The sequence below is a fragment of the Chionomys nivalis genome, chromosome 9 (assembly GCF_950005125.1).
Source record: "Chionomys nivalis chromosome 9, mChiNiv1.1, whole genome shotgun sequence".
NCBI classification, from domain to species: domain Eukaryota; kingdom Metazoa; phylum Chordata; class Mammalia; order Rodentia; family Cricetidae; genus Chionomys; species Chionomys nivalis.
Window position 1 is genome coordinate 26,063,656 of NC_080094.1, and position 26,936 is coordinate 26,090,591.

General features: G+C 50.7%; 1 protein-coding gene across 1 annotated transcript in view; it reads right to left on the bottom strand.

Annotated features, from left to right (window-relative positions):
- Window positions 1-4,415: 4,415 nt before the first annotated feature.
- Window positions 4,416-26,936, bottom strand: part of Rspo4 (R-spondin 4) — a 32,398-nt gene continuing 9,877 nt past the window's right edge. Inside the window, exons 2-5 of the mRNA XM_057782025.1 lie at window positions 10,475-10,663; window positions 9,750-9,890; window positions 7,850-8,035; window positions 4,416-4,525 (exon numbers count right to left, since the gene is read on the bottom strand). Coding sequence (XP_057638008.1) covers window positions 4,416-4,525; window positions 7,850-8,035; window positions 9,750-9,890; window positions 10,475-10,663 — 626 coding nt within the window. The remainder of the gene's footprint in view (window positions 4,526-7,849; window positions 8,036-9,749; window positions 9,891-10,474; window positions 10,664-26,936) is intronic.

Genomic DNA, 26,936 nt, shown 5'->3' on the forward strand with positions numbered 1-26,936 from the left:
ACAAGATCCAAAAAAGCCAGTACATACAATAGGGATAAATCCTGGTACCACTCTGCCAGTGGCCCCACAGTCTGCCCCAGCCATGCAACTGTCAATCACATTCAGAGGGACTAGTTTGGTCCTATGCTTGTTCCTTCCCAGTCCAGCTGGTGAGCTCCCATTAGCTCAGGTAGACTGTCTCAGTGGAAGAACTCATCATGGTCTTGACCTCTTTGCTCATATTCTCACTCCTCCCACTCTTCAACTGGACTTTGGTAGTGCTCCGATGTGGGTCTCTGCCTCTGTTTCCATCCGTTACTGGATGAAGGTTCTATGGTGATATTTAAGATATTCATCAGTCTGACTAGAGGGCAAGTCAAGATCAGGCCCTCTCTCCTCTATTGCTTAGGGTCTTAGGCAGGGTCATCCTTGTGGATTCCTGGGAATTTCTCTAGAGCCAGGTTTCTGCCAACCCTATAATGGCTCCCTCAATCAAGATATCTCTTTCCTTGCTCTCATTTCTGTACTTCCTCCATCTCGACTATCCCATTTCCTCAAGTTCTCCTCAACCCTCCCCTTCCCCCTTCCTCTCTCCCCTCTATTCTCCCTTCTCTTGCCACCCCCATGCTCCCAATTTTGTCAGGTGATCTTGTCTATTTTGACTTTCCAGGTGGGTCTATATATGTTTTTCTTTGAGTTCACCTTATTACTTAGCTTCTCTAGGATCATGAACTACAGGCTCGATGTCCTTTGTTTATAGCTAGTATCCACTTATGAGTGAGTACATACCATATTCATCTTTTTGGGTCTGGGTTACCTCACTCAGGATGGTGTTTTCTAACTCCATCCATTTGCATGCAAAATTCAAGGTGTCATTGTTTTTTACTACTGAGTAGTACTCCAATGTGTAAATGTGCCACATTTTCTCTATCCATTCTTTGGTTGAGGGACATCTAGGTTGTTTCCAGGTTCTGGCTATTACAAATAATGCTGCTATGAACATAGTCGAACAAATGCTTTTGTAGTATGATTGAACATCTTTTGGGTATATTCCCAAGAGTGGTATTGCTGGATCTTGAGGTAGGTTGATTCCCAATTTTCCAAGAAACACCATCACCACCATCAATGTCATTTTTATTGTTAAACTAATATGGAACACCATTGTCACCATCACTATCATTTTTATTGTTAAACTAATATGGAACATCATCACCACTGTCACTATCATTTTTATTATTAGGATGCACATTTCCAAGTCAGACGGGTCCCACGGGATGGAAATTCCTTAAAACTAGTTGGGACGTTCATGGTTGCCTGGGGCTGGTGTCTGCAGAGGTAAGTCGCTATGGCTCTCCTGGAATGTCAGACGCTCTCTTCTGAGTCAGGTTTCTGTTGTGGGCTAGAAATGGCCTGGGGCCTGGGTCTGGAGTCTAGACGTGGTCGTGTGGTGCTGTGAAGGCCATTCCACTGAAGTCACCGTCCACTTGAGGCTGGGAGGCAGTCTCTCCCTGTTCTCCAGGACAGCGATATGCCCCCAGGTTCAGAAAGTGGGCTGCAAACAGGCTAGTAGTTCCTGGTTGAGTCACACCCTCTAGTGGCTGTATGTGGGAATATTAGGCAGCCCATGGTGAGCGGTCTGGTGGAGGTAAGGACAGAGTAGCAGGAACAGTGTCCCTTTCTGTCACTGGATCATCACCGGGGGTCAAACAACCTCACTGGCCTTCTCCGTAACGACAGAAATGGAGCATTTCTGAACTTTCCCAGCCTCTACCAGGAAGGAGGGAGAGATGGGACAAAAGACCAGTAGTAGGCAGGAGGATACCTGAAGCCCTAGGTTACGGTGGGGACCCTGGGAGAATTATTTAAACCTAAAAACATTAGAAAACATTTTAAAATACCCAGAGCCCTCATTTAGGGGCAGAATATTCGGTCCCCCACCTCATGGTGGAAAGAGTATGGCTAGATAATTCCAGGCCAGAGACATGTCCTGTAACAACTATGGAATTTGGAACCTGCTGTGGCCAAGGATTTAAGAACCCCAGACAGAACATATCTGTATCTCCCAGCTACACACACACACACACACACACACACACACACACCTTGGGGCTGTGGAGTCAGAGCTGGAGCTGTGGCCCTCAATCCAGATCCTGGAACTCGGTGCCCTTCTCCCCTAGCTCAGTTCGCTGCTCAGCTCGTTCATAATGTATATAGGTCTGGAGTGGGACACTGAAATCTAAAGCTTTAAAAACATCTCAAAGCTCAGGACATAGCTGAACCTTCCAGATGTAGGCAATGGGCTAAGTCTAGCCTCACCTCCTCTTCATCAAAAGGAATAACGGAAGCCCCAAAGGGCAGATGGTTTGGCCCAGACTCACAGTCTGATCTTACACCAGGTTACTAGTAGGCCAGGCATAGCCATGACTCAGTGAGACTGTGCTTTTTCTGGAGGCTTCGGATTTCTAAGAAGTTGAATAGAGCACAAGTAGGGGCCTGGGCTGTAACTAACTCAGGAGGCTGAGAGTTTGCTAGGAGGTGTCAGCTTTTGCCTCTGGCTGAAGCTCCGGTGAGCTCCCCCTCCCCTCTCTGTCTGTTGTATACAATCAGGTGTTGGCTATCTTTTCTGAGATAAGGCTCCTTACTGACCTGCAGCCTGCCTTTTGGGGCACGCTGACTGGCCAGTGAGCCCCAGGCATCTGTGTGTCTCTACCTCCCCGGCACTGTGACCACGAAGGCATGCCATATGCCTGATGTTTTTCATGTGTGTGCTAGGAGTCAAACTCGGGTCCTGAGGCAGCACAGCAAGCAATTTAATGACAGAGCCCCCGAGCCCCCTTCTTAAGAGGATCCCGAAAGCACTCCAAAGTGAGCCCAGTCTGTCCTGTCACAACCTGAACACTCTGGTGGAAGCTGCCCCAGGAAGCTTAGGTTCTGCTACAGTGAACCTATGGGCATGGTAGTTCTAACATTATCTGATGTCCAGGAAGCCCCCACGAGTTTCTTTCTTTCTTTAAAAAATATCTAAAGTCTCAAAATCAAGAATGCATTTCAGGGGTGCGAACTTCTACAGAGAAGTGGGGAGCCAGACCTGGCAAACGGGGCATCCAGCTGTTCTCAGTAGGACATCATGGAGAAACACAGCTACAGGGTCAGGAATGGCACTGAGGACCCTCACCTGTCAAATGCAGGGTGAGCATGAGGGTCACTGCCTGAGGGGTGACATGGCATCGTGTGGAGTCTCTCTTGCCTGTACCGCATTCTTCTCCAGCTATCCTCTAATCCCAGACTCCTCCCCAGCCACCACGGCAGCTCCTAGGTCATCGGCAGGGGTAAGGACACACTTGCCAATTATTTGGTTTACCTGAAGGCTCCTCCCAGTGTCCTTCCTGTCTGGGGTTGGGGGAACTCCAATGAAAGAAAACACCTAAGGTGTCCACGTAGGAGGTGGGTAAGTGGGAAGCCATCCCAATTGCTGACCCAGCAATTTCCCCAAACGTCCTCAGGCTTCTTCACAGACTTGAGGCACTAAGTGAAGGTTGGGTGTGTAAGCCTGTCGCTTCCCAAGTGGTCAGTTTTTCCGTGGGTGTGATGGGCAGGCAGGAAGCAAGGTAATGAATAGAGTGGGCGGGGCCAGCTCTAAACTCCCTTTAGTTTCAATAGTCTTTGAGATGAGAGACTTAGTCTCTCTCATCTCATTCTTATAGCAGCCCCACCTGACTCTGTGCATGGGTCCCCAAAAGCCTTGGGAGGTGGGGGGGGGTCAGCTGGGGAAGGGTCATGGGCACTATGAGAGGGAGATTGGAGGGGGGCGCTGAGGGTGTGTTGCAGGTACTTCCAAAGGGATGTACTGGTGGGCCTGAGGTCACAGTCCAGCCAAAGGGCCCCTAGTGACTCCTACACCACCATCCTGAACAAGGGGCTCATGCCGGACCTCGGGAGATTCTGGAACGCATCCCAGGTGGCCTCATCACAGAGGCAATGGCTGAGTGCTCCCAGGACTAGTCAAGTCACACTCATCCCTATTCCTCCTTAATTTTAACTCTGCAAAAGGGGGGGGTGGTCAGGATAGGGTCACAGAAAAATCTAGAAAAAAATGTTTGCTCTGAGATGTACAGAGTCACATGGGGGATATAGGCTACGTCTCTTATGGGTGTCTGTGTACGGGGTGGGAGTAGACAGAAGAACCAAAAGCAGAGCAGGAGGAAATGAAAAAAAAAAAGGTACATGAAGAGAGGAAAAGGTCCGAAGACGAAACAAGGAATTCCGTAAAGAAAGGGAGGGGGAGAAGGAAAGGAGGTGAAGAAAACACAGGGGAGAGACAGGTAGAAAGAGCGAAGTATGTGGATAAAGAGCAGGGCAGGGGGAAAGGGAAGAGGCCACAGGGGAAGAAGGCAGCAAGCCAAGGGCAGAGGTCAGATGCCAGAGGTGGAGAGGGGTCACTGTGAGCCAGGCAACTGTGGCCTGCGCTCCAACTTCCTGTCCTTGCGCTGGCGTCGATCCTTCCGATCCTTCCGATCCTTCCGGCTCTTCTGCCTGGGGTTTCTCTCTGTAAGAGAATACAGGTCCATGGAGGTCCTGAGAGATGAGGGAAGCCCAGATATTCCCAGCAGGCTCTGAGTGCTGGACTCAAAGTCCCCCTGTTTTAAATTCGAGGCTGCAGGTGAAAGTGTTCGGGGCAGACTCCTCCTTGGAGATTCGTAGGGGATCAGGAGGACACTGGCTTGAGGAGGGAATGCCTGGAGCAGAGGTGGAGTCGGGCAACCTCCTCTGAGAGCTGCAGGACCACTCGGAACAGCACCTGTCAGGATTCTGAACGGCCGTCCAGGGCTCCCCATGCCACTCCACACATGTACTACATGTTAGTAAGGCTTCCTGCTGGAGACTCGGTCTCCTTTACACAAAGTCCCTGTCAGCTTCCCAGCTACTTCCAGCCAGGACCTGCTCCCACTAGCAGCCTGGTAGCTCGAGACCCTGAGATTTAGCTGCTCTTGGTGTGGGCCAGATGACCCAGAGAGTACGGAGAGTAAATCCACACAATGGGAGCGAAAACTACTATTTCTATCCCATTTGACAGGCAGGGAAAGGGGTTGGCTTTGGCTGCTCCCACAGTATAGGGGGCTGGTTGCAAATCTCAGACCCAGGTCTCAGTTAGACCGCAGCATGTCCCACCTGGAGGAATACAGTCCAGAGTGAGCACCGGATTAGTCTCGTTTCTCAGATAAGATGACCAAAGCCTGGCCAGAGGATTAACTTGCTCAGCAGCCTAGAGTTCCTGGAACCAGTTCTAATTTCCCTTCAGAGAAGCTCATCTGTGCTAAGGCTAGCTGGGTGGCTAGTGGCCAGATGGCATAGGGGGTGGCAGAGATCCCAGCATGCTATCTTTAGGAGAGCTCAATATCCTGACAGGGTCCTCTGGCAGCCTCCTTCAGCAGCTCCTTTCTGGTCACTTTTTTATTAGGCCTGTCTGAGCTTCCCTGTGGTACTCCACGTTGCTTGCATGCCTTTCTAGGTATCTGCCAGCTCCCTGGAGCAATCTTCCCAGATGAGGGTACTCCCCATCCTTCTCCTATGCCAGCCCGCTGCTATGCACACCTCCATCTACACCCATGCACCCTCCCACTCACCCATGCACCCTCCCACACACCCATGGACCCTCCCACTCACCCATGCACCCTCCCACTCACCCATGCACCCTCCCACTCACCCATGCATCCTCCCACTCATCCTCCCACTCACCCATGCATCCTCCCACTCACCCATGCATCCTCCCACTCACCCATGCATCCTCCCACTCACCCATGCACCCTCCCACTCACCCATGCATCCTCCCACTCACCCTCCCACTCACCCATGCATCCTCCCACTCACCCATGCACCCTCCCACTCACCCATGCACCCTCCCACTCACCCATGCATCTTCCCACTCACCCATGCACCCTCCCACTCACCCATGCACCCTCCCACTCACCCATGCATCCTCCCACTCACCCATGCATCCTCCCACTCACCCATGCACCCTCCCACTCACCCATGCACCCTCCCACTCACCCATGCATCTTCCCACTCACCCATGCACCCTCCCACTCACCCATGCACCCTCCCACTCACCCATGCATCCTCCCACTCACCCATGCATCCTCCCACTCACCCATGCACCCTCCCACTCACCCATGCACCCTCCCACTCACCCATGCATCCTCCCACTCACCCATGCACCCTCCCACTCACCCATGCACCCTCCCACTCACCCATGCACCCTCCCACTCACCCATGCACCCTCCCACTCACTCATATACCCTCTCACTTATCTAGCCATGCGCTCACAAAACTACCTATTTATCATTCACTTACCCTCTCACCTGTGTCCTCCAACCCATGCACCCACCCATCCATCTACCCACTCACCTAACTCTCTACTTACCCACCCATTTGCCTACCCGGTACGCACACAACTACCAACCTAGGCACTCCCTCACCCATCCACCTATCTTCCCTGCACCCACGCACCTACTCATCCCACACAGTGGACATCTGGGTCCCGCTCCAGCATCAGAGTCAGCCTCGCCCTCCAGAGACCACAGACTCACCACACCCAGCTGCAGAAGGAGCAAGGCTTTCCCCTAGCGGTGTCAGTGCTATGGCACGACGTGACACGAGAGGATTCCGGAAGGGGACCTCGGAAAACCTCTGAGTGGAAAAGGTGCCAGGGCTGAGGCATATACCAGGAGGTTCTGCAGGCTTCTGGGAACTCAAACACACACTCAGCATACGCCACTCACAGCAATCTTCACAGAGTGTCTGCGGCCACAGCTCCTAGGGTCATCATCTGAGAAAGGGCTCTCCTCGAGTTTTAGGTGTACAGTCTCACCTAGACTCCACTCTCTGTCTCAACTGCCCATTGTGTATGTGTGGGTAGTGATGGGGGTAGGAGAGTCCCTGGATTCAAATTCTGCCTCTGTGTTGTCCCAGCTGTGTGTCCTGTGTCCTGGCTCCCTGTCTTTCACTGTTGACTATGACTTAGAGTCTTCTTTGCCCACTGATTAACGTTTGGCCTCTAGGTTCACCTACTCTTGGCTATGTGACCCTGGGGCCAAGAACTCAAGCTCTGTGGGCCTCCATCTCCTAAAATAGGATAGTAACCACGCCTATATCATAGTCATTGTGCAGATCAAATGAGCCAGTGACTATAGAGAATCTAACACACCATGCTCATACCCTTAACATTGCTTTTTTGTGCCGATGCCCCTCATACTTCACAACCCTCTCTTTTGGGGTTCTTAGTGGTCTCCATTGGAAATCTGTGGTCTTGTCTGCCCAAGTGAAGGGGTTCCTGCGATATTTAGTGGGGTGGCGTAGGCATAGTCTCCCATTCTACCATTGCATAGCTGACAGCATTGTTTCCTCAGAGCTGAGATCTCTTCGCTCACGTGTGCCTGGGGTTTTAGAGTGTTTCACTCAAATCTCTATGGCAACCTCGGCTCTCTGCATTCCTGGGACCTGTCTCCAATTGATCCCTGTATGCTGGGTCAAGCACCTTCTTCTTGGCATTGCTTCTCTTTTGTATTACAGGATTGGCACTGCACTGCATTGCACCCCAGCCCCCATTTCTTGGGCTTTCCCAGGAACTCCACTAGAAACAGCAGCTTGTTCCAACATAGGGGTCTGGGCACTGCAAATCATTCTTCCTACTGTATTTGGGACCCTTCTCTGTAAGTACTTCATAGGGTGATGCTTAGTTCTCAGGAAGGGCTGGCAGGCAGGGGCCTTTCTGGTGGGCTTGCAGATGCCATTTGTGGGGGTGTCTCTGTCCCTGGATGCTAGAAATCACCCATGGGTGTTTCCCATGCAGTCCCGCAGGCTTAGTACTCACCTCCTGGGCAGGGCCTCTTTATAGGACATTTTCTGGACTCAGATAACACTCGGCAACTCGCCGTCTCCTCCTGCTTGCCTGGGCCGGCCTCCCGCACACGGGTTTCTAGGCCCCAGCCTGAGCCGCAGGTCTTCCCATTGTGTATGCACGGACTCCAGCTGCCCCATGGGCTTGGCTCACATTCTTCTGTGGGTGAAGGGAGACAGACAGGTGAATCAGTTGGTAGTGTTTGCCTGTTGGCTTCAAGGACCAGGGATCTGAGGAGCTCTGCCTGCAAGGGACTCAGCGTATTGCTGGATGCAGAGAACACGCATAGAGAATGCTGTTTGCAGGATCCTGCAAAGACCCCCACCAAGGCTGTGCTAGAAGCCAGAGCCGGCTCCTGCCAGCGAAGCAGAAGGTTTCCCAGGGGAGGTAACAGAGTTGAATTAAGCCTCCCATGGCTGGCAGGATCTGAGAGCCCAAGTGGCTGGAATTCAGAAAGGGGCAGGGATTAGGGACAGACACAGAGGTAGCTGACTGCTAAAATGTCCTCAGGATCAGGGTTCTAGCTTTGAACTTGACCATATGCCTTTTAACAACTGTAGAAGGTCAAAGCCACCCAGTGCTATTGTGAGGGACAATGAGGTGATGGACAGAAAGTTCTCAGAAAAGGAAATTTCAGAATCATTCCAATCACTTCTGAGCAGGAGGCAGCACCCAGCTCTGGGGACAGTGAATGTCCCACCTTGCAGTCTTAGGTGCTGAGGCCTGGAGCAGGAACTGGTATACAGAGCAGGGTGGGAACAGGTCCCTAGACCCGAGGTACCCATGCTGCCACTACCCAGTGGAGTCACCTGACAAGTCAAGACTGATCACCTACTGTGAGACCCAGGGTTATATGTACAGAAGGGCAGTTGCAGAGGAGACACCCGCCTGCCTCCCAGAATGCACCTGCCTCCCTCCCAGAATGCATTCTGTTGAGATACTGCACCAGGAAGGCAGGGGTGCTTTGTGCAATTCTAGAGGGTACAGAGGCTATGGGAGCCCAGAAGAGGAATGGGCCACACCCTTGGGTCCAGGAAGCCTTCTTCCAGAGGATGCTGTGGTACTGACTGTCCAGTGGGTGGGAAGGAGAAGTAGGAGGTGCTTCCAGTGAGTGGAAACCCCACAAAGTCCCCAGGATACTGACCTAAGATAGGCAGGCCCAGCCTGGAAGAGTAGGAAGATGTGTGAAGAGGTTATAGACAGGGAACCTGATTGGCCAGGACTCTGCCAGAGGCTAGCAGGAGCCACAGAAGGGCCTTGAGCAGCAGAGGCATTTTGCAGATTGCTGTCTTATATTTTCTGGTCCTGCATGGGAGTGCAGATTCAGAGACAACCCAGGGGCCACACCAAGGAAGAAAGATGCAGGGAGTGACTGGTGCGTCAGCATCCCTTGCAGCGATACCGCACCTAACGTGCTACATACCAATTGCATGTCCCTTCTGTCTCCTACTGAAGTGTGAGGGCGGAGCTCTCGGCCACCCCAGGGGTCCACCTGTCTCTCACAGTGTTGGGGTTACAGAGAGTATGCACTGCTTTTATGTGGGTGCCGGGGATCTGCCCTTTTCTCATAGAGCCACTTGCCTGGCCCTGTGTTGTTACTTTTAAAAATCTTCAGAGAAGCCCTGGGACACAGAGGAAGTGACTGTCTAAGAAGCTACGGTAACACTGTTCCTTGTTGCCTGACTGGTGAGAACACCCTTGGTAATAACAGTGATGTCAAGAGTTGGTGGTCACAGTGGCACTAGAGCCTTGGAGATTCTCTGTGTACCAACATGGGGCCAGGCTGCCCATCACCCCATAATATCTCATTGACTGTTTCCAGGTCTCCCGACATCTCCCCAAGGCTAGGGCAGGTGGCCAGTGTCTCACTCACCCTGGCATTCCCGGGTACTCTGGTGGGTCAAAGTGCCTGGCGGACAGGTGGGCAGGCACTTCCCTTTGTATAGATGAAACCGCCTTTTGCACCGGATACAGAAGTCCTGGCTGAAACAGCTCTCGCATGTAGCCCCACATTCTGCAACAGAGCCAGAGACACCATAAGTCATGGGCCTGCCTGAGGAGGGAGGTCTCTGTGCAGCCCACCGGGGTATGGACTCATCTTGTCGGCAGCTCAGACTTGGAAACTGATGAGCTGGGCTGCATAGGAGAGGCCTTCCTTTCTCATCTAAGCTGAGGTTGAGCACAGGAAGTGATACGCTAGGCATCATAGCCATTCTGGGCCGGGAGTGAAGCTCCCTTGCCCTTTACCCACAAGACTTCGAGATCAGTGATGATTTGTCCTAGGTCACAGCCAAAATGGAAAAAAGGCCAGGGCTGCTTTCCTACTAGAGCTAGACCCGGAGGAGGTGAGTAAGCTGCTGGCGGTCATGTAGAACCTAGATACAAGTGGAGGTTCCCTGCGCTGCTTGTGCTGAGACCTGCTGGTGTCCTCTTAGAGCTCACGGAGAGGAGACGACCTGGCCTGGGACTTCAGGGTTGGCTAAAACCAGCAAGCTTGGGCTTGGGCATGCTTCTGCTTCCTCCCAGGGTATGTGTGGGGAGAGGGTGGAATGCAGGGTAACTCTACCTAAGCTTGCCTACGTGGGAGGAGACACGTACTCTTGCACCTGTTGGCCTCCTGGCCACGGATTCCGAAGAAGCCGAGGGGACAGTCGTGCACACACTTGCCATACTGACGGATCCCTTCCCGGCGGATGAACAGGAAGAGCCTCTGCTGGCAGGTGGAACAGCCATTCTCCTCCGAGCATATGACACAGCCCGTGCAGTTGGCCCCCAGACCGGTGCCTGCTGCAGACAGACCAGACGGGAGAAAGATAGCCAAATCACACATGTGAACTACTTAGATGGACTCATGGGCTATTAACTGGATGCAATAGAAGACAACATTTCTGACCATCTCTGACTACTAGATATCATGTGATCAAAATCTGGTGAATGGGACATAGAGGTAGGCATTTATAGACTGCTGATACCACAGAAATCAATGTCTACTTTGCTCAGACACTGCTACCTGGACTTTTCGATTACAGACACACTTACTCTTTACTAAAATAGTATTGTGTTTGTGTGTGTGTGTGTGTGTGTGTGTGAGTTGCACACATGGGGACCGGTGAGACCATCACCTTCTTTCTCAGTTCCTGAACAATACTCCAGTCTCTGCATTACAAAAGCTCCTGTCACCATTGGGTTCAGGAAGTCAAGGGGAGGAAGGATGAAGGATGAACAAGGCTGCAAAGCTGGGGAGAAGATGAGCAATAGTTTGGAGTGGAGTCTTCATGCCCAGCCCTGCTGCCAGCCCTTCCTTGTACCTCTCTGAGCAGAGGAACCTGGGGGAGGGAGGCAGAGAACGGCAGCAGAAAGCCCCCAGACTTCATGGCAAGCGTGAGGAGCTTGCTGCAAGGGATCCATGGAGGAGCTAGGCAGGCCATAGGGTCTGCTTATGTCTTGCAGAGGCAGGTGCCCGGAAGAGAGGGAACAGTGGAGACCGCTGAGGATGGGCAGTGGGAAGAGTCGGGATTTGATCAAAGGACAGTGAAGCTGCCCAGAGAGCACTGAATTGCTCTGTTTTCATATCTCATTGAGCTGAGACACTGGATGAGCTGGTTACCCACTCTGGTTGACCCAAGGCCATGGGTCCTCAGAAGAGGACATCCTTGGCTCTCCACCTTCCAGCCCTTCTGTTCCCATCCGTGTGTATCTTCCTCACTGAGATACTTTTGATGTATGAGGTGCTAGAACCTCCCTAGAGGGGCCACCCTTCCTCCTGTCAGCAGAGCAGTCCCTGCAAAGCCTGGATGATATGTTATGCCTGGTACACAGTAAGGAACATTGGGAACATCCATGGTCTCTGCTTAGTCTTGCTGGGTTTCTGCCTCTCTCTCCTATCTCCCAACCCAGAAACCCGAGAGCCTTGCACCTCGTCACCCTAGTTCTGTCACTTACTCTGGAGGAGCTGGCTGATGTGGCCCTCACAGGGCCACACTGTAACAGATGTGTACCCCGTGACACATCCTGGGTACCGGGCAAGTACCCTCAGCGCACTTGCTCCAGGAAAAGAATGTGTAGAATTGGGACAGAAGAATAAAGACTTGGGGTTTCCAAAGCTGCAGGCAGCTGACACCCAAGAGAAAGCGTGAAGTTACCAGAGGGCCCCAGACTAGAGAGAGCCATACCACCAGACCCAGATGGAGGCAGGTTCTCCCACTCAGCAAAACCTGCTTGACTTGAATGACACCAAAGACAGACGGGAACGAAAGGAAACTTCTCCCTTTACTGGTGTAAGTCCTGGAAAAAAGTTTAGTAGCATCCAGTAAATCTGAAGACATGCCTTCTCACACCCAATAGTTTGACATCTGACCTCCACTCCAGAATGGCTCTGTGATTAGTTACCGTGGTGATGCTGAGGCAAGATAGAGAAAAACATGGGGATGTGAGACAGGAAAGGAGCCCCGCACTCTGCAGACTCACCAGCAGAGAAACATCAATCTCAATACAATCACCAGCATCTACCTTTTCTCCTTCCAGCTGGAAACCTGAAATTTTCTAGGACCTCCTTGAGCAGCTCCAGTGGCTCGTGGTTTTTATCAGATTATAATTCCACCCAAGACACCCCAGAGACACCCCAGAAATTTAATGATCATCAATGATCAGGAGAGGGAATAGACATAGGGAGGGTCAGGCACCTTGTGAACCCACTCAGCAGGGACTGGGGAGATGGCTTAATGGACAAGAGCACTAGCAAGCGCTTGCTGACAGTATCGAAGAAAGAGAATCTGAAGTCCAATCTTCAGCACCACATAAGAGCCAGGACTAGCCAAGCAGCTCCAGCGCTGAACGGTGGAAACAGGTGGATTCAGGAGCCTGATGGGCAGCCAGCCTAGCCAATGAGGGCTCCAAGTTCAGTGAGAGGTTCTGTCTTGAAGAGACAAAATGGAAGGCAGTAGAGGATGATACTCGATGTCCTCTTCTGCTCTCTGAATGGATGTGCATCACACACACACACACACACACACGAGACAGAGAGAGAGAGAGAGAGCACAATCAATTTTCTTTCTTTTTTTTTAATTTATTTTTTTATTATTTATTTATTTATTTTTTTATTCTTTTTTACTTAAAATTTCCAACTGCTCCCCGTTTCCCATTTCCCTTCCCCTCCACAATCAATTTTCAAAAGCTCCCAAAGTCCTTTACACTGTCACCATTAGGGCACTTCAGTGTGACTCTGTTTTTTAGAAGCACCCCATAAGCTTTCTCTGAGCCCCTTTCTATTTCTAACAAACTCCACCTCCACCCATGCTAGACTGCCCTGAAATGCCTCTCTGTGTTGAAGTCAAGGGCCCAATTTTATCAGAGTTGAGATTACGGGAACTTCTCAATGCCCCACGGGTGATTTAGGGAGCTGTCCCTCCATCCCCTAGTAGCTACAGGGACAATTGTCAGGGAGGAGAGGTTTATCTGAGCCCAAAGTTTTAAAGCAGATCCATCACTGATGGCAGAGAAGCCATGGAGGAGCAGGGAGTTCATGGCTGTGGGGGCACATGGTGGAGGCTGCTCCCATCACAGTGGGTCAGGACACACAGAGTGGGAGAGGGGAAGATTTCCAAAGGCTGCCTTTAGTGACAGACTTCTACTATGCGGCTCCCACATCCTGACAGTTCCAGCCTCTCAAAATAGTTTCCCCAGCTAGGGAGCACCGTTCAAAACGCCAAGCTGGGAGAGCCATTTCAGATCCAAATCATTACAGGAGGTCTAGGGTAAGACTCGAGAATCTACCAGGTGATCTGTCACTGCCGGTCACAGACTCCCTCGGGAAACCACAAAGCCGAGAAACTCTTGCATATCTGCGCCAAGAGACCCTGACAGAGATGCTTACTGCGGCGCGGCTTAATAGCACAGTCACAAAAGAGAACCCACTTTGGGGAGGACAGATAAATACGTGGTGGTGTAGTCATACGCCAGAGCCGTGCCCCCCACACACAGCACGGCCATGATAAACGGCTGAGGCAGGGTTGGTTATCACTGCGGACGCAGCCCAAAGCCAACGCGGAGAAGAAAGAGCAAGTGTGTGGGTGAGTCACGTACAAGTTACCATCTGAGTTCAACAGCAGAACTATGATCTGTCGCCCTGCCTATACACGAGGCATCCGAAGAATGAGAGACATATAAGGGTGCATGCACATTTAATTCAGTATGGGGGTACTCATGTGCAGATGTGGGAGAGGGGATGGGAAAGAAGACTTGAGACCTCATTTGTTTTTTAACTTCCTAAAATTTGATGCAGAAGTGTACTTGGAAAGAACTGGTCAAAATGGGTGGGTGGGTGGGTGGGAAGATGGCTGGGCCAGTAAAGTGCCTTCTACGAAAGCAGGAGGCCCCGAGTTCTGATCTCTAGCACCCACACAAAAAGCCAGTTAGTGTAGAGTGTGGTTGTAATTCCAGTGCCAGGGATGTAGAGGCAGGAGGATTTCCTGGAGCTTGCTAGCAGGTCTAGCCAAATTCGAGAGCTCTGGGTTCAGCAAGAGACCCTGACCGAAACAAACAAACAAACAGGGTAGAGACCGAATTGAGGAAGACACCCAGTGTTGACCCCTGGCCTCCACATGGCCATGCACACGTGTGCCTGTAACACAAACATACACATACACACTGGGATATTTATCACATTAACTTTTACTTTTTAGTATAGACTTGAAACAGTTCAAAACAAAAATCCATTTAAAGAAAAAGAAACTTAGCTTCTCTGCTGTACAAGAGCATGGAAGAGCTGCATTTTTTCCTTCAAGATTATTATTATTTTTTTTCCTTCAAGATTATTTTATTATTTTGCGGGTGTCAACATTTTGCCTGCATGTATGTTTGTGCATCACGTGCATGCCGTGTGCCACCGACGTCAGAAGAGGACATTGGGTTCCCTGGGACTGGAGTTAACAGTTGTGAGCCTGCCACATGGGTCCTGGGAACTGAACCAGGGTCCCCTAAAAGAGAGTAGCCTTAATCTTAATCACTGAGCCATCTCTAGTCTCATAAAGATGTGTTCTTTATTCCCCCTTTCTTCCAGATCCCCTTCCTAAGCCCCATTCTGCCCTCAGGTTTAGGTCATGGGTAGGGAAGGAAACAGATTCGCGAGCTGGGGGGTTTGGGAGCAGTGGAGAGCCCCCCCCACCCCAGGCTCTCTGCTAGTCACCTCCTGCATCTGCATCCTTGTCTTCAGGAACGGACCCCCGATGTTCAGCACGATTTGTCTCAGAAATTACATTGCTCAGACCCTCTTGAAAAGCGGTCCCATGTCTACCATGGTCAGTGAGATAGGAGTGGGCGTGTCATGGGCCATGCCCGGAAGGGTCCACATTGCTCTTCTCTCCTCTGTCCACCCTGTTTGGGTTTCAGTTTTGATGGCAGGAGCCTTGGCTGCTCCCTGTGGCAGAGGAATCTTGAGAAAGGCACTGGTACAGCCACCACATGAACCCAGGGCTGTAATGGGAGGAGAAGAAAATCTCATACACTGTTGGGATCCTGATCCCCCGATCTGAGTGCTGCTCTGAGCACGAGACCTTCAGGAGTTCCTGATGGCAGGAGAGTGGTTTCTGGTGGGTTTGGCTAGGACGTTGTTATCTCTATATAATCTGCCCCTGAACACAATAAAGGGGGCCTTCTTGGGGAATTCAAGGATGACCCGTGTCGCTGTCTCTGTCTGTGTGTGTTTGTGTATTTTAACCTCCAGCCCCCTTGCCCGAAGATCTCAAACTAGGTGCCAGAGCACAGAGCGCAGACACGGGGGTGCGGTGCACAGCAATACACCTGGTTTAGGTCACGGCCTTGCCCAGGCACCAAGGCTTTCCATGCTGGGAAGCACAGTGGTGTTGCTCGAGATGAGGGTGCGCGTCTCGTGCTGTGTGCCAGGGAAGCCTCAGAGCCAAGCTGCCACCCAGCAATGAAGGGCAACTCAGCGGACTCAGTGATCCCAAGGAAACTTGGACAAACTGCAAGTTACATTCTCTCATCAGAGCACAAGGTGGGGTTTGCCCTGCAAACTGCATCTGTGGGCCAAGATGCCCTGATGTGGGGGTGTTGCCATTTTGCAAGAGGAAAAGAAAAAAGCCTCGCGAACCTAAGGAACTCCCTACTAGAGCCAGTCTTTGGAGGATGTTGACTGAACATGCTGAGGGCAAAAGGATCCTTCAGGAACTGTCCCCTGACTCTGAGAATCAGAATGTAGGCACATGATATGTGTGTGTGTGTGCGCGTGCGCACACACGCCCATGTGCTTACACACAAGCCTCCCACCTTTGTGATGGCTGTGGTTTAGTTTCTGGCTGCTTCCCTGACCCAGAAATTGGCTACAGTGCCCTCTGGTGCTCCAAGGTTGTAATGGCATCTTTTGAAATTTTTATTTTATTTTTTTAAAATTGTTTTTATTGAGCTATATGCTTTTCTCCGCTCCCCTCCCTCCGCCCCCTCCCCTTATGCTCTCTCCCATGGTCCCCATGCTCCCAATTTACTCAGAAGATCTTGTCTTTTTCTACTTCCCATGTAGATGTATGTATGTATGTATGTCTCTCTTAGAGTCCTCTTTGTTGTCTAGGTTTTCTGGAATTGTGAATTGCATGCTGTTTTTCTTGGCTTTATGTCTAAAAGCCACTTATGAGTGAGTACATATTATATTTGTCTTTCTAAGTCTGGGATACCTCACTCAATATGTTGTTTTCTAGCTCCATCCATTTGCCTGCAAATGTCACGATGTCATTATTTTTTCCTGCTATGCAGTACTCCATTGTATAAATGTACCACATCTTCTTTATCCATTCTTTGGTTTAGGGGAATTTAGGTTGTTTCCAGGTTGTCTATTATGAATAATGCTGCTATGAACGCAGTTGAACACGTCTTTGTGGTACGACTGAGCATCCTTTGAGTATACACCCAAAAGTGGTGTTGCTGGGTTTTGAGGTAGGTTGTTTCCTAATTTTCTGAGAAATCACCATACTGATTTCCAAAGCAGCTGTACACATTGTACAAGTTTGCACTCCCACCAGCAATGCAGGAGTGTTCCCTGTACCCCTCATCCTCTCCAGCACAAGTTGTCATCAGTGTTTTTGATCTTGGCCATTCTTACAGGTGTAAGATGGAATCTCAGAGTTGTTTTGATTTGCATTTCTCTGATGACTAAGGATGTTGAGCATTTCCTTAAGTGTCTTTCAGCCATTTTAGATTCATCTGTTGAGAGTTCTCTGTTTAGGTCTGTACTCCATTTTTTTTTATTAGATTATTTGTTCTTTTGAAGGCCAATTTCTTGAGTTCTTTGTATATTTTGGAGATCAGCCCTCTGTCTGATGTGGGGTTAGTGAAGATCTTTTCCCATTCTGTAGGCTGTCATTTTGTTTTGTTGACCGTGTCCTTTGCTTTACAGAAGCTTCTCAGTTTCAGGAGGTCCCATTTATTAATTGTTTCTCTCAGTGTCTGTGCTGCTGAGGTTATATTTAGGAAGTGATCTCCCGTGCCAAGTGTACTTCCCAGGTCTTTATCACACCTTTCTTGATTTATTAGAAAGAGCAATGGGGTCCCCTCAAGGTCATGGGTGAAGGAACCCAAATGCTCACTTTATGAAAGAGAATCAATGACCACTCGAGTTTTGACAGGGCTGCTCCAGAAGGAGCCACACATACTGGTTCTTAAACTTGACTGTATCAGAGTCCCAGTGAGGCGCAGGAAGTGGTTTGTTTGGGTCCAAATCTAAAATAAACACACTGGGCATTTCACAATGTCTTCCTTGCTCCAGTCTCCTTTCTCTGAGCGAAGAAGAAGGCCACCAGGCATGTGCTTTCTGGTCCAGGCTCTGCTCTGGCTCCCCTAGGCCAGTGAGATACAGCTGTGGAATGTGACTTTGGATGAGAAATGGTGGTCAGGACAAAGACAGCGGCAGGTAGGGGGGTGCACAGGTCTTCCCCAAGGCAAAGCGGCCACTGGTGGCCACCGGCATATTTTCTGGCAAACGCTGATCTTCAAGTCGGCCTGACTTTTGAGGTGCATGTGGCGCCACCTACACTTTGACACCTATTATGACTTGAGCAGCTCACCATGTGCCCTTGACCTTAGTCACTGCTGGTCCAGACACAGGCATGCGTCCCAACAGAAACTCGTCTTGAGATTTTTCTTCTTCCTAAGTCAATAGGCATATGTGTCGTTTTGTGTGGTGTGAGTGTTGGGGGGTATGTGGTGTGGCATGTAGTGTGTGTGTGTGTGTGTGTGTGTGTGGTGTGGTATATGTGTCGTTTGTGTGCTATGTGGTGTGTGTGTGGTGTATATGTTCTTTGTGTGGTGTGGTATATGGTGTAGGCATGTGTGTGTTTGGTATGAAATGTGTTTGTGTGGTGTATATGTTTTTTTGTGTGTGGTGTGGGCATGTGTGTGTGGTGTGTGAGTTTGTGGTGTGTAGTGTGTGTGGTATCTCATGCGTGTTTTCTTTTCTGCACTTTGGACCTGGGAAGCTGTGGATGGTGGAGGCTGATGAAGGCTGCACAAACCAAGAACCTCCCAAGGATGAAGACCTTTCAGAGCAGAGCCAGGAGCTACGTCTGCATTTCGAAGGCGTCTCCATCCCACCTGGTCCACCCCAGAGGCCAGCACGCTCTTCTCAAGCCACATTGAGTTAGCGTTTCTGTCACTTGCAACTGAACAGTTTCTGACTAATACAGAAGCAGAGGGAGAAAAATAAATAAACAATGAGATTCCTAGTGGGAAGTGGCAGCCAGGAACCTCACTAGCTCCAAAAGGCTGAAAACCTTCTGAAGCCCTTCCAGGCCCTCCTGGGGCTTGGCTCCCTCACCGCTCCGAAGAAAGGAGCTTTCCGCTCCAGCTAAGGCTCCTCTGTCAGCCTGCAATCGGAAGAGACCCAGCTCCCTGGATAGGAAGAGCCCAGTGGGCAACTATGCTCCTGCAGGACAGAGGGGCCCGCAGCACCACCTTCACTGCCCTTCATGGCACTCCGAGGAAACCCCAGGTTCTTCTCTATGTCAGGTGGATCCTGACTGAATCCCTCCCAATCCCAGATGAGGCACATATTTATAAATGAGCGCATCTGGGCTCTAATTGCAACCTCATGAGCTTCCTTGGAGCATCAGAGTTGACAGCCCATGTGATTCCCCTGAGCAACCATCTCCTACAATTGAGACCAACTTCCCGCAGTGGAAATGCCAGTTGGCCCCACAGGTACAGCTCTGCCTGGGCCAGCAGCTGGAGCACTCTGAATGACTTCTCAGTTACCAGTCTTTCTCCCAGTACCTGGAGAATGAGTTAGGACTTGGAAGTCCACTCTACAGAACACAGCGACCACTTTGGCTTGACAGTTTATAAGGTGACTCTGGCTTATGATGACTCTGAATGCACACAGAAACCCGGTGCTGAGGAAGCCAGCCACTCATTCAATGAATGGTTGCTGTCTTAGGGTTTCTATTGCTGTGAAGACACCATGACCATGGTAATTTATAAACATTTAACTGGGCTGGGTCGCTTACAGTTCAGAGGTTTAGTCCATTATCATCATGGCGGGAAGCAAGGCAGCATGCAGGCAGACATAGCGATAGAGAAGGAGCTAAGAGTTCTTACATCTCGACTCACAGGCAACAGGAAGTGGTCTGTCTCACTGGGCATGGCTTGAGCATATATTGGACCTCAAAGCCCGCCTCCACAGTGTTACACTTCCTCCAAACAAGGCCACACCTCCTAATAGTGCTACTCCCTTTGGGGGCAGTTTTCTTTCAAGTCACCACAACTCAAGCTGAACCTTTGAGTTTTTTTTTTTCTTCTGTTCAGAGATGCTAAAGATTCAATGGTTACAAGGCTTGTGGGGAGTACTGTGTGAACCTGGGCAAGATCCGTTACCACCCTGAGCTGTTCTAGGTATGCTGTTCTAGGTATGCTGTTCTAGGTATGCTGTTCTAGGTATGCTGTTCTAGGTATGCTGTTCTAGGTATGCTGTTCTAGGTATGCTGTTCTAGGTATGCTGTTCTAGGTATGCTGTTCTAGGTATGCTGTTCTAGGTATGCTGTTCTAGGTATGCTGTTCTAGGTATGCTGTTCTAGGTATGATGCTCTAGGTATGCTGTTCTAGGTATGATGTTCTGGGTATGCTGTTCTAGGTATGCTGTTCTAGGTATGCTGTTCTAGGTATGATGTTCTAGGTATGCTGTTCTAGGTATGATGATGCTTATCTTGCAGGGCTGCCATGTTGGAGGGCAAAGGAGCCTATGATAAGCTCAGAGCCCAGTGAGCCCAGTACACAGCCAGCATCTGAGGAACTGCAGCCCTTTTTACCAGGTTGAAGAGGATTAATCCCAGCACTCGGGAGGCAGAGGCAGGTGAACCTCTGTGAGTTCAAGTCCAGCCTGGTCTACAAGAGCTAGTTCCAGGACAGGCTCCAAAACCACAGAGAAACCCTGTCTTGAAAAACCAAAAAAAAAAAAAAAAAAAAAAAATCTAAAGTATCTAAAGATAGATGTGTGCAGATGAACAGACGGAAATACTGGCTTCTCTGTTTGATGAATGACCTTAGACAAGTCCCTTCATCACTGATGCTGTGGTTTCCCCACTTGAAGACTTGTGGTGGCAGCTCCCAGCCCTGAAACCTTAAGGGGGCATAACAGCAAATCAGCCGAGTGTCCACACATAGCTCACTCACAACCGAAGTGCCTATGCTGTCCCTTCACTGACATGACCCTCAGTGGAACTGTGAACCACCATGTGTCCCTTGTCTCATGTAGGGCAGGGGCATGGGAAAGACTAGAAGGTAGCTAGCAAGGAATGGGGACACGGCTTTCTGCCACCACTGAGTGAAGATCTCATCGGGCAGCTTTGGTCTCAGGTGAAGGGCAGGTTTGTTCTTTCTTCTGGGGACAAGGAATGACAAAGAGCCCAGGGTCAGAGTCATCTACGTCCTGGGATTGGGCCCCAACACCTCATCTGACAGGAACCAATGGCCCCAGAATAGGGGACAACTATTTTTTCCATTTGGAAACTCTGAGTGGATTTAAGGTCACCTCCACATTGACACACATCACAGCCTTCTTTCCCTGGGGGCTTGTGTGGACACCTGGGACCCTGAAAACATTGTGCTGTCCCAGATAGGTTCATCTCAGCAGACAATGTGCGCCTGAAATTAAAATGCCCTTGGTACCCAGGCCAAGTGAATGCCCCACACTTTTTTTTAAAAGAGTAATTTGGACAGATGGCCAACATTTATAAAATCAAGGGATTTCACATAAAAAGCTAGAATTTGGACTTCTGGAAAAATTCAGAGCATCTGCCAGTCCTGGCTTGCATTCTCACAGTGGCAGTGGCTGGGGTTGTCCGAAGTGATGCTCTTGGGTGCCAATGCAGGTTCAAATCCTGGCTCTGACCCTCCCCTCTTACCTGTGTTACCAGGAACCAGGGTTCTAACCATCCTGTGCTTCAGCTTCCCATTCACAAAGCAGAAATCCTTGAGTTAGGCTCACAGACATCCGTGGAGCTGCTGGGCAGTACTGACAGACAAGAGGGTCTTGGTGACATCACTATGCAGCTGAGACCTTTACCACCTACCCTGACTCCAATCTGTGGCTGTCGTTCTTCTTATTGAAATAAGGACTGCTTATTTCAATGTCAACATTTTTTTGGGGCAGAGTTTCTTCATAACTGGGGTGTGCCCAGTGAAGTATGCCTTGCATGAGAACATGGTTTGTCATGGTGGACTACAGATTTAATACAGCCGTCCTCAGGACTCCCAGGGTGAGAAGGTGGCAGGGGTGGGGGTGGGGGCACAGGCAGAGAAAGATCGTGGAGTCTGCTCTAAGGTAAGTCAGTCTAGGGAGGACCAGGGCAGGACCTGGTCCCTGCTCTGCCCTAGGGAAGGATCCAGAACTTCAAAAGAGGAACTGCAAAGAGAGGGCTAGTCAGCACATCTCGGATATCTTCCTGGCAATGAGGGACGCACGTCGCTGATGACCAAGGGGAAATGAACAACATCTGGGCGTTCGCCTGCCCCCTTTGACTGCCACATATGGGAGGCAGTTGCCACCGCTGGAGGCTGGCTCAGAGGGCCAGCACATTCCTGCCTGGGGGGCAGATTGCACCATCCAGGCTCTGGAGATAGCTCCCAGCTTGGAGGTTCCCAGAGAGGGCAGGCTTAGGGGCTTTTAGGCCACTAGTTTCTTCTCAGCACCAGGATGGGACCTCGAGAGGTTACACATCCAGCAGAATCCAAAGGCTTAACCTTGGCGTTGTGCCGTCAGCTGCCTCTTCAAGCTTCCACACAGTGAGGGCCACAGGCCCCTCAACAAGATCTTGAGAAGACTTCCTAGTGCCATGCTAAGGCCACCAGGCACCTGACCTTAACAGAGATAGAAACCTTGCCAAATGAGGGCAGCAGCAGCAATGGCTGCCTGGGCCTGGCCCACCCCCTGCTTTTCCACTCCTCCCAGCAGCCATGGAGCAGATCAATGAAATCAGGGGACAGTAGCTAAGGGACAGCGGTTGGGGGTCACTCTCTAGCTACAGGAGAGACCTTGGTTGTGGACCATCCCTGCTAAGCCTCAAATGACAGGAAAGAGAAGGACTGTTTGGGTCCCTGTGTGCCCCGGGACATGGCTGGTGAGCACTGATATCTGTGATCAGCTCTAACTGATTGAGATGCTCCCCCCCACCAGTGCAGCATGGAGAAAGCTTTGGCCTTTGCTCAACAGTGCCCCTGCCTGACCTTCTGGTAGGGTACAGGGTACAGGCCAGAACAGGCTGAGTGTCCCAAATCCAGTCTCTCCTCCCATCTCTGCAGGACCACCAGGTGCACAGCACTCTGTTCGCCACTCAACAGGAGAAGTGAGATTGGTGGGAGGCCTGGCGCACAGAGCAGCCCTGGTGATCTTCAGAACCAGCGAGGCAGAGACAGGGCTCCACTTCCTGGGGCCTCTCAGGGTGACCATGCTGAGAGAGGAAGCTGGGCAATGTGGAAAGCACCAGCTGGCTTCTCCCAGGTTATCTCCCCACAGCTCAGCCTTCTGAGAGCTGCCAGTGCAGAATCACCGCAGAGCTACCCTGAGGGGAAACTGTTGGAGAATCAGCTGGCCTGCCTGTGTGTCAAATATGTAAAACCATATAAGAAGAAACTGATAATACAAGGATGTGTGTGTCACGGAGGCAGCTTGGTCTCTACATGCCTACTGCACAAGCATAGAGATCCAGGTCAATCCTATAACCCGCACAGAAAGAGGGACATGGTGCAAGCTTGTAACCCCAGTGTTGCCAGGTGGGGACAAGGGGGATCCCTGGAGCTTGCTGGTCAACCAGTTGAGCTTAACTGGTGAGCTCCAGGTTCTGTGAGAACCCCTGTTTAAAAAACCCAAGAGGGATGACGCTTGAGGAATGACATGAGGTTAACATGCCCTCTACATACATAGACACACAAGTATAGCTGCACATCCACTCAGTACACACACACACACACAGAGGAGAGGAGGGAGAGAGGTGGGGGGAGGAAGAAGAAGGGGGGAGGGAAGGAGAGAGAGAGGAGAGAGAGAGTGTGTGTGTGTGTGTGAGAGAGAGAGAGAGAGAGAGTGTGTGTGTGTGTGTGTGTGTGTGTGAGAGAGAGAGAGAGAGAGAGAGAGAGAGAGAGAGAGAGAGAGAGAGAGATTATCATGGAATTGTCCTAGAGATCAACTCAGAGTCCACAGCCCTGTCACACAGTGAACACTGACAAGCTTTCCATGACGTAGGGAGGGGACTGCTGTGTATGTCACTGTCGTCAAGCGCTGCTTCTGCGATAGCGAAGCCTGGTATAGCAGGTTCTCAGTGAGTGCCTGTTATACACAGGTGCTAAATGGGTGTCTGCTGGATGACCTTGAGGCTCTGCCGCTCTGGCTCTGGCTCCGTATGGGACTCTGTGCCTCACAGGGTGGTCTAAGTTCCTCTCTGAGCTTTCTAGGTCATCACAGAGTCCAGCTGGAGTACGGAGTACAGCAATGTGGGGGCCAGAGCCCTCCAGCTGCCCACGCTGGGAAATGCGAGTCCAGGATGCGTAAGGGAAAGACCTCACGCCTTGCCTTCTATTCCTTTAGTGTACCTCCAGAGAAGCCCAGAGGCTTGGGCGCCCCTGAAGTCCAGCTGGGCTGATGGCAGGAGCAGAGGAGGGCAGAGCTTAAGGTAGCCAGGAGCACAGGCTGCAGAGGCAGATACCCTGAGTTTTAACCCAGATGAAGAGGAGGGAAGAGCTTAGGGTAGCCAGGAGCACAGGCTGCAGAGGCAGATGCCCTGAGTTCTAACCCAGATGATCATCCTTAAGCCTCAGCTTCCTTCCCTTCCTGTAAAATAAGGATCAATGCCCTCAGACGTAAGGTCCAGTGTGACGCTCTGTGTGGTCTGCTCGGAACACCTGGACTTTCCAGGAGGACACCAGCTCTCTTTGCTGCCTTTCATCCCCTCCCTTGCACCTCTCCAGTCTATGAGTGCCTGTTCACAGAGCACAAAGGGATGACCCAGCAGTGACCAGCGGTGCGGAATATTTGTCTCTGCCTAAGGCGCCTTCTGACTGGTGTAAGGAAGAGCTAAATGGTCAATAGGTAGGAAGGAGAAAATAGGCGGGACTTCCGGGCAGAGAGAGAGAAAAACTGGAAGGGGGAATCTAAGTGAGCAATTTCTCCAGCAGACTCAGAGCAAATCAGATGCGCCGTACTGAGAGGTAACTGAGCCACACTGCAGAATGTAGTTAAAAAATATGAGTTAATTAAGTTATAAGAGCTAAGTGCGGGAAAACCTAAGCTAAGGTCAAGATTTCATAATTAATAAGTCCCCGGGTCATTATTTGCGGGCTGGAGGTCCAAAGATAGTCCAACAAGAAAGCTTGCTACAGAATGGACCAGTAGACATGTCCCCAGCCCCCACGTGCAGGTGAGCTTCTGGTCTGGAGGGGCCCGAAGGATGGAGAGACTGAGATGCCACACCCCAATTACACTCACATTTGCTGTCTACCTTGCTCCACTGAGGATGAGCAAACTAGTAAGAGGTGGAGGGGGTGGGACAGGTGGGACAGCCGTGTTGCCATCATTTGGCCAATTTATCATCTGAGTATAGGGAAACCAATGGTGGTGACTGAGATTGATTCGAGATGGCGATTCCTACCTGGAGTCAGAGTCCCACCGTGGGACACCTGCCATCCGCACCGGTGCGCCTGGCACAGCCCCTCCTCTCTACTCACCGGGATAGGCCCTAGGTTTTCCAACTGCAGGATTTCTGGAGGTGGCAACAGCAAGCAATTCTATCCCTACTCTCTCTGCACACAACATGCAAGCAGTGTTAAAGTTGGGCCGTCATCCCCAAAGATCCGAATGTGAGAGACTTGGTCCCCTAAGGAGAGATGGGGGAGCCTTTTGGTGGCAGGATCTAATGACACCCTCAGAATATTGGGGGCACATTCTTGGCCTCCCCATCTTCCTCTTCAGCTTCTCCCTTGTGTGGTGAACAGTTTCCCACACATGGGCTCTCCACCATAGCTACCACATACCCCACCAGGGGCCCAAAGCAACAGAACTGCCCCACTGGGACTGGAACCCACAGAACCGTGAGCTAAGTAAAGCCTGACACAGCTATCTTCCCATGGGAGAGCCCTGGCTGTGGCAAGGGGGATGGGCATGTGAGGAGGAGTATAATGGGCAAATAACTTGGTCCCCTAATGAGAGCTGGGTGAACCTTTCAGGGTGTAATGAGAGTCCCTCAGGGTATTGGGGAACATGCTTGGCTACTCCGTCTTTCTCTTCAGCTTCTCCATTGCGAACAGTTTCCCCTACCATGGCTTCTCCGCCATTGCTGCTCTGTACCCCATCAGGGACTTGCACACACTAGTACAAAATATTACTGTGACCTACTGGATAGGCAAACTGAAAAAGACGGCAGCACCCGCCACTCCACGAGAGGAGATAGGGCCTGATGTCTCCAGCACAGTAGGTAACAGCATTTTCCTGAGGGGGCTCCATCAATAAAGGGTCCTCAGTGAAGAACAGGAACTCTTTTTAGAGGCACACAGCAAATCCTTGGGATCCAGGGCTGAGACCCTTGGATCTGAATGTGTGCTTTGGACTTCGTCTCTCCAGCTCCCTTTTCCTCCCCATCTGGATGTGGGCACAGCCCCCGACTCAGAGACCAGCTCTGACTGACAAAGGGTGGGTCTCTGCCACTCCAGGTAACACATACTTCACCATCACACGGCCCTGGAGCTGAGGCTTAGTTAGGCTGGCTGAGGGATGAGATGCAGAAGACAGAAGCGGGAATACAAGGTTTTGGCTTTAACCAACCTGGTCTTAGACCCAAGATCTCCACTACACAGCTGTGAAGAATAGGCCAGCCACACACACTGTCTACAGAGGGTTTACTGGAGTTGACTTATCCAGGCTCAGTATTGAAAACATTAAGAAAAAAATACCTCTGGACAGAACAGGCAGAGACTTTTTCTTGTTATCCCCTAAACAAAATAACAAAACTATTTACGAACAGCTACATTGTTATGCGGCCTTGTTTGTGATCTCAAGGTTACAAGGTATCTAACTTACTTTTCAATTGTTGTGATATAACACCATGGCCAAGACAAAGTAAAAGACAAAGTCTGGTGGTGACTGCACACACTTTTAATCCCAGCACTCGGGAGGCAGAGGCAGGGGGATCTCTATGAGCTCTAAGACAGCCAGGGCTACACAGAGAAACCCTGTCTCAAATAAATAAATAAATTTTAAAAAGCATTTAATTTGTGGCTCATGGTTCCAGAGGGTTGAGTCCATGACATCATGGTAGGGAACATAGCAGCAGGTGGGCAGGCATGGCACAGAAGCAGCAGTCGGAAGCTTACTTACACACTTGATCCACAAGCATGGGGCAGAGAGAGCTAACTGGGAATGGTGTGGGCTTATCTGAAACCTCCAAACCTCAGCCCCTCATGACACACCTCCTAGTCCTTCCCAAACAGTTCTGCCAACTAGGGATCAAACATTCAAATATATGAGCCTTTAGGGGGCATTCTCATTCAAACAACCATACACGCCCATATGCTGTGTTAT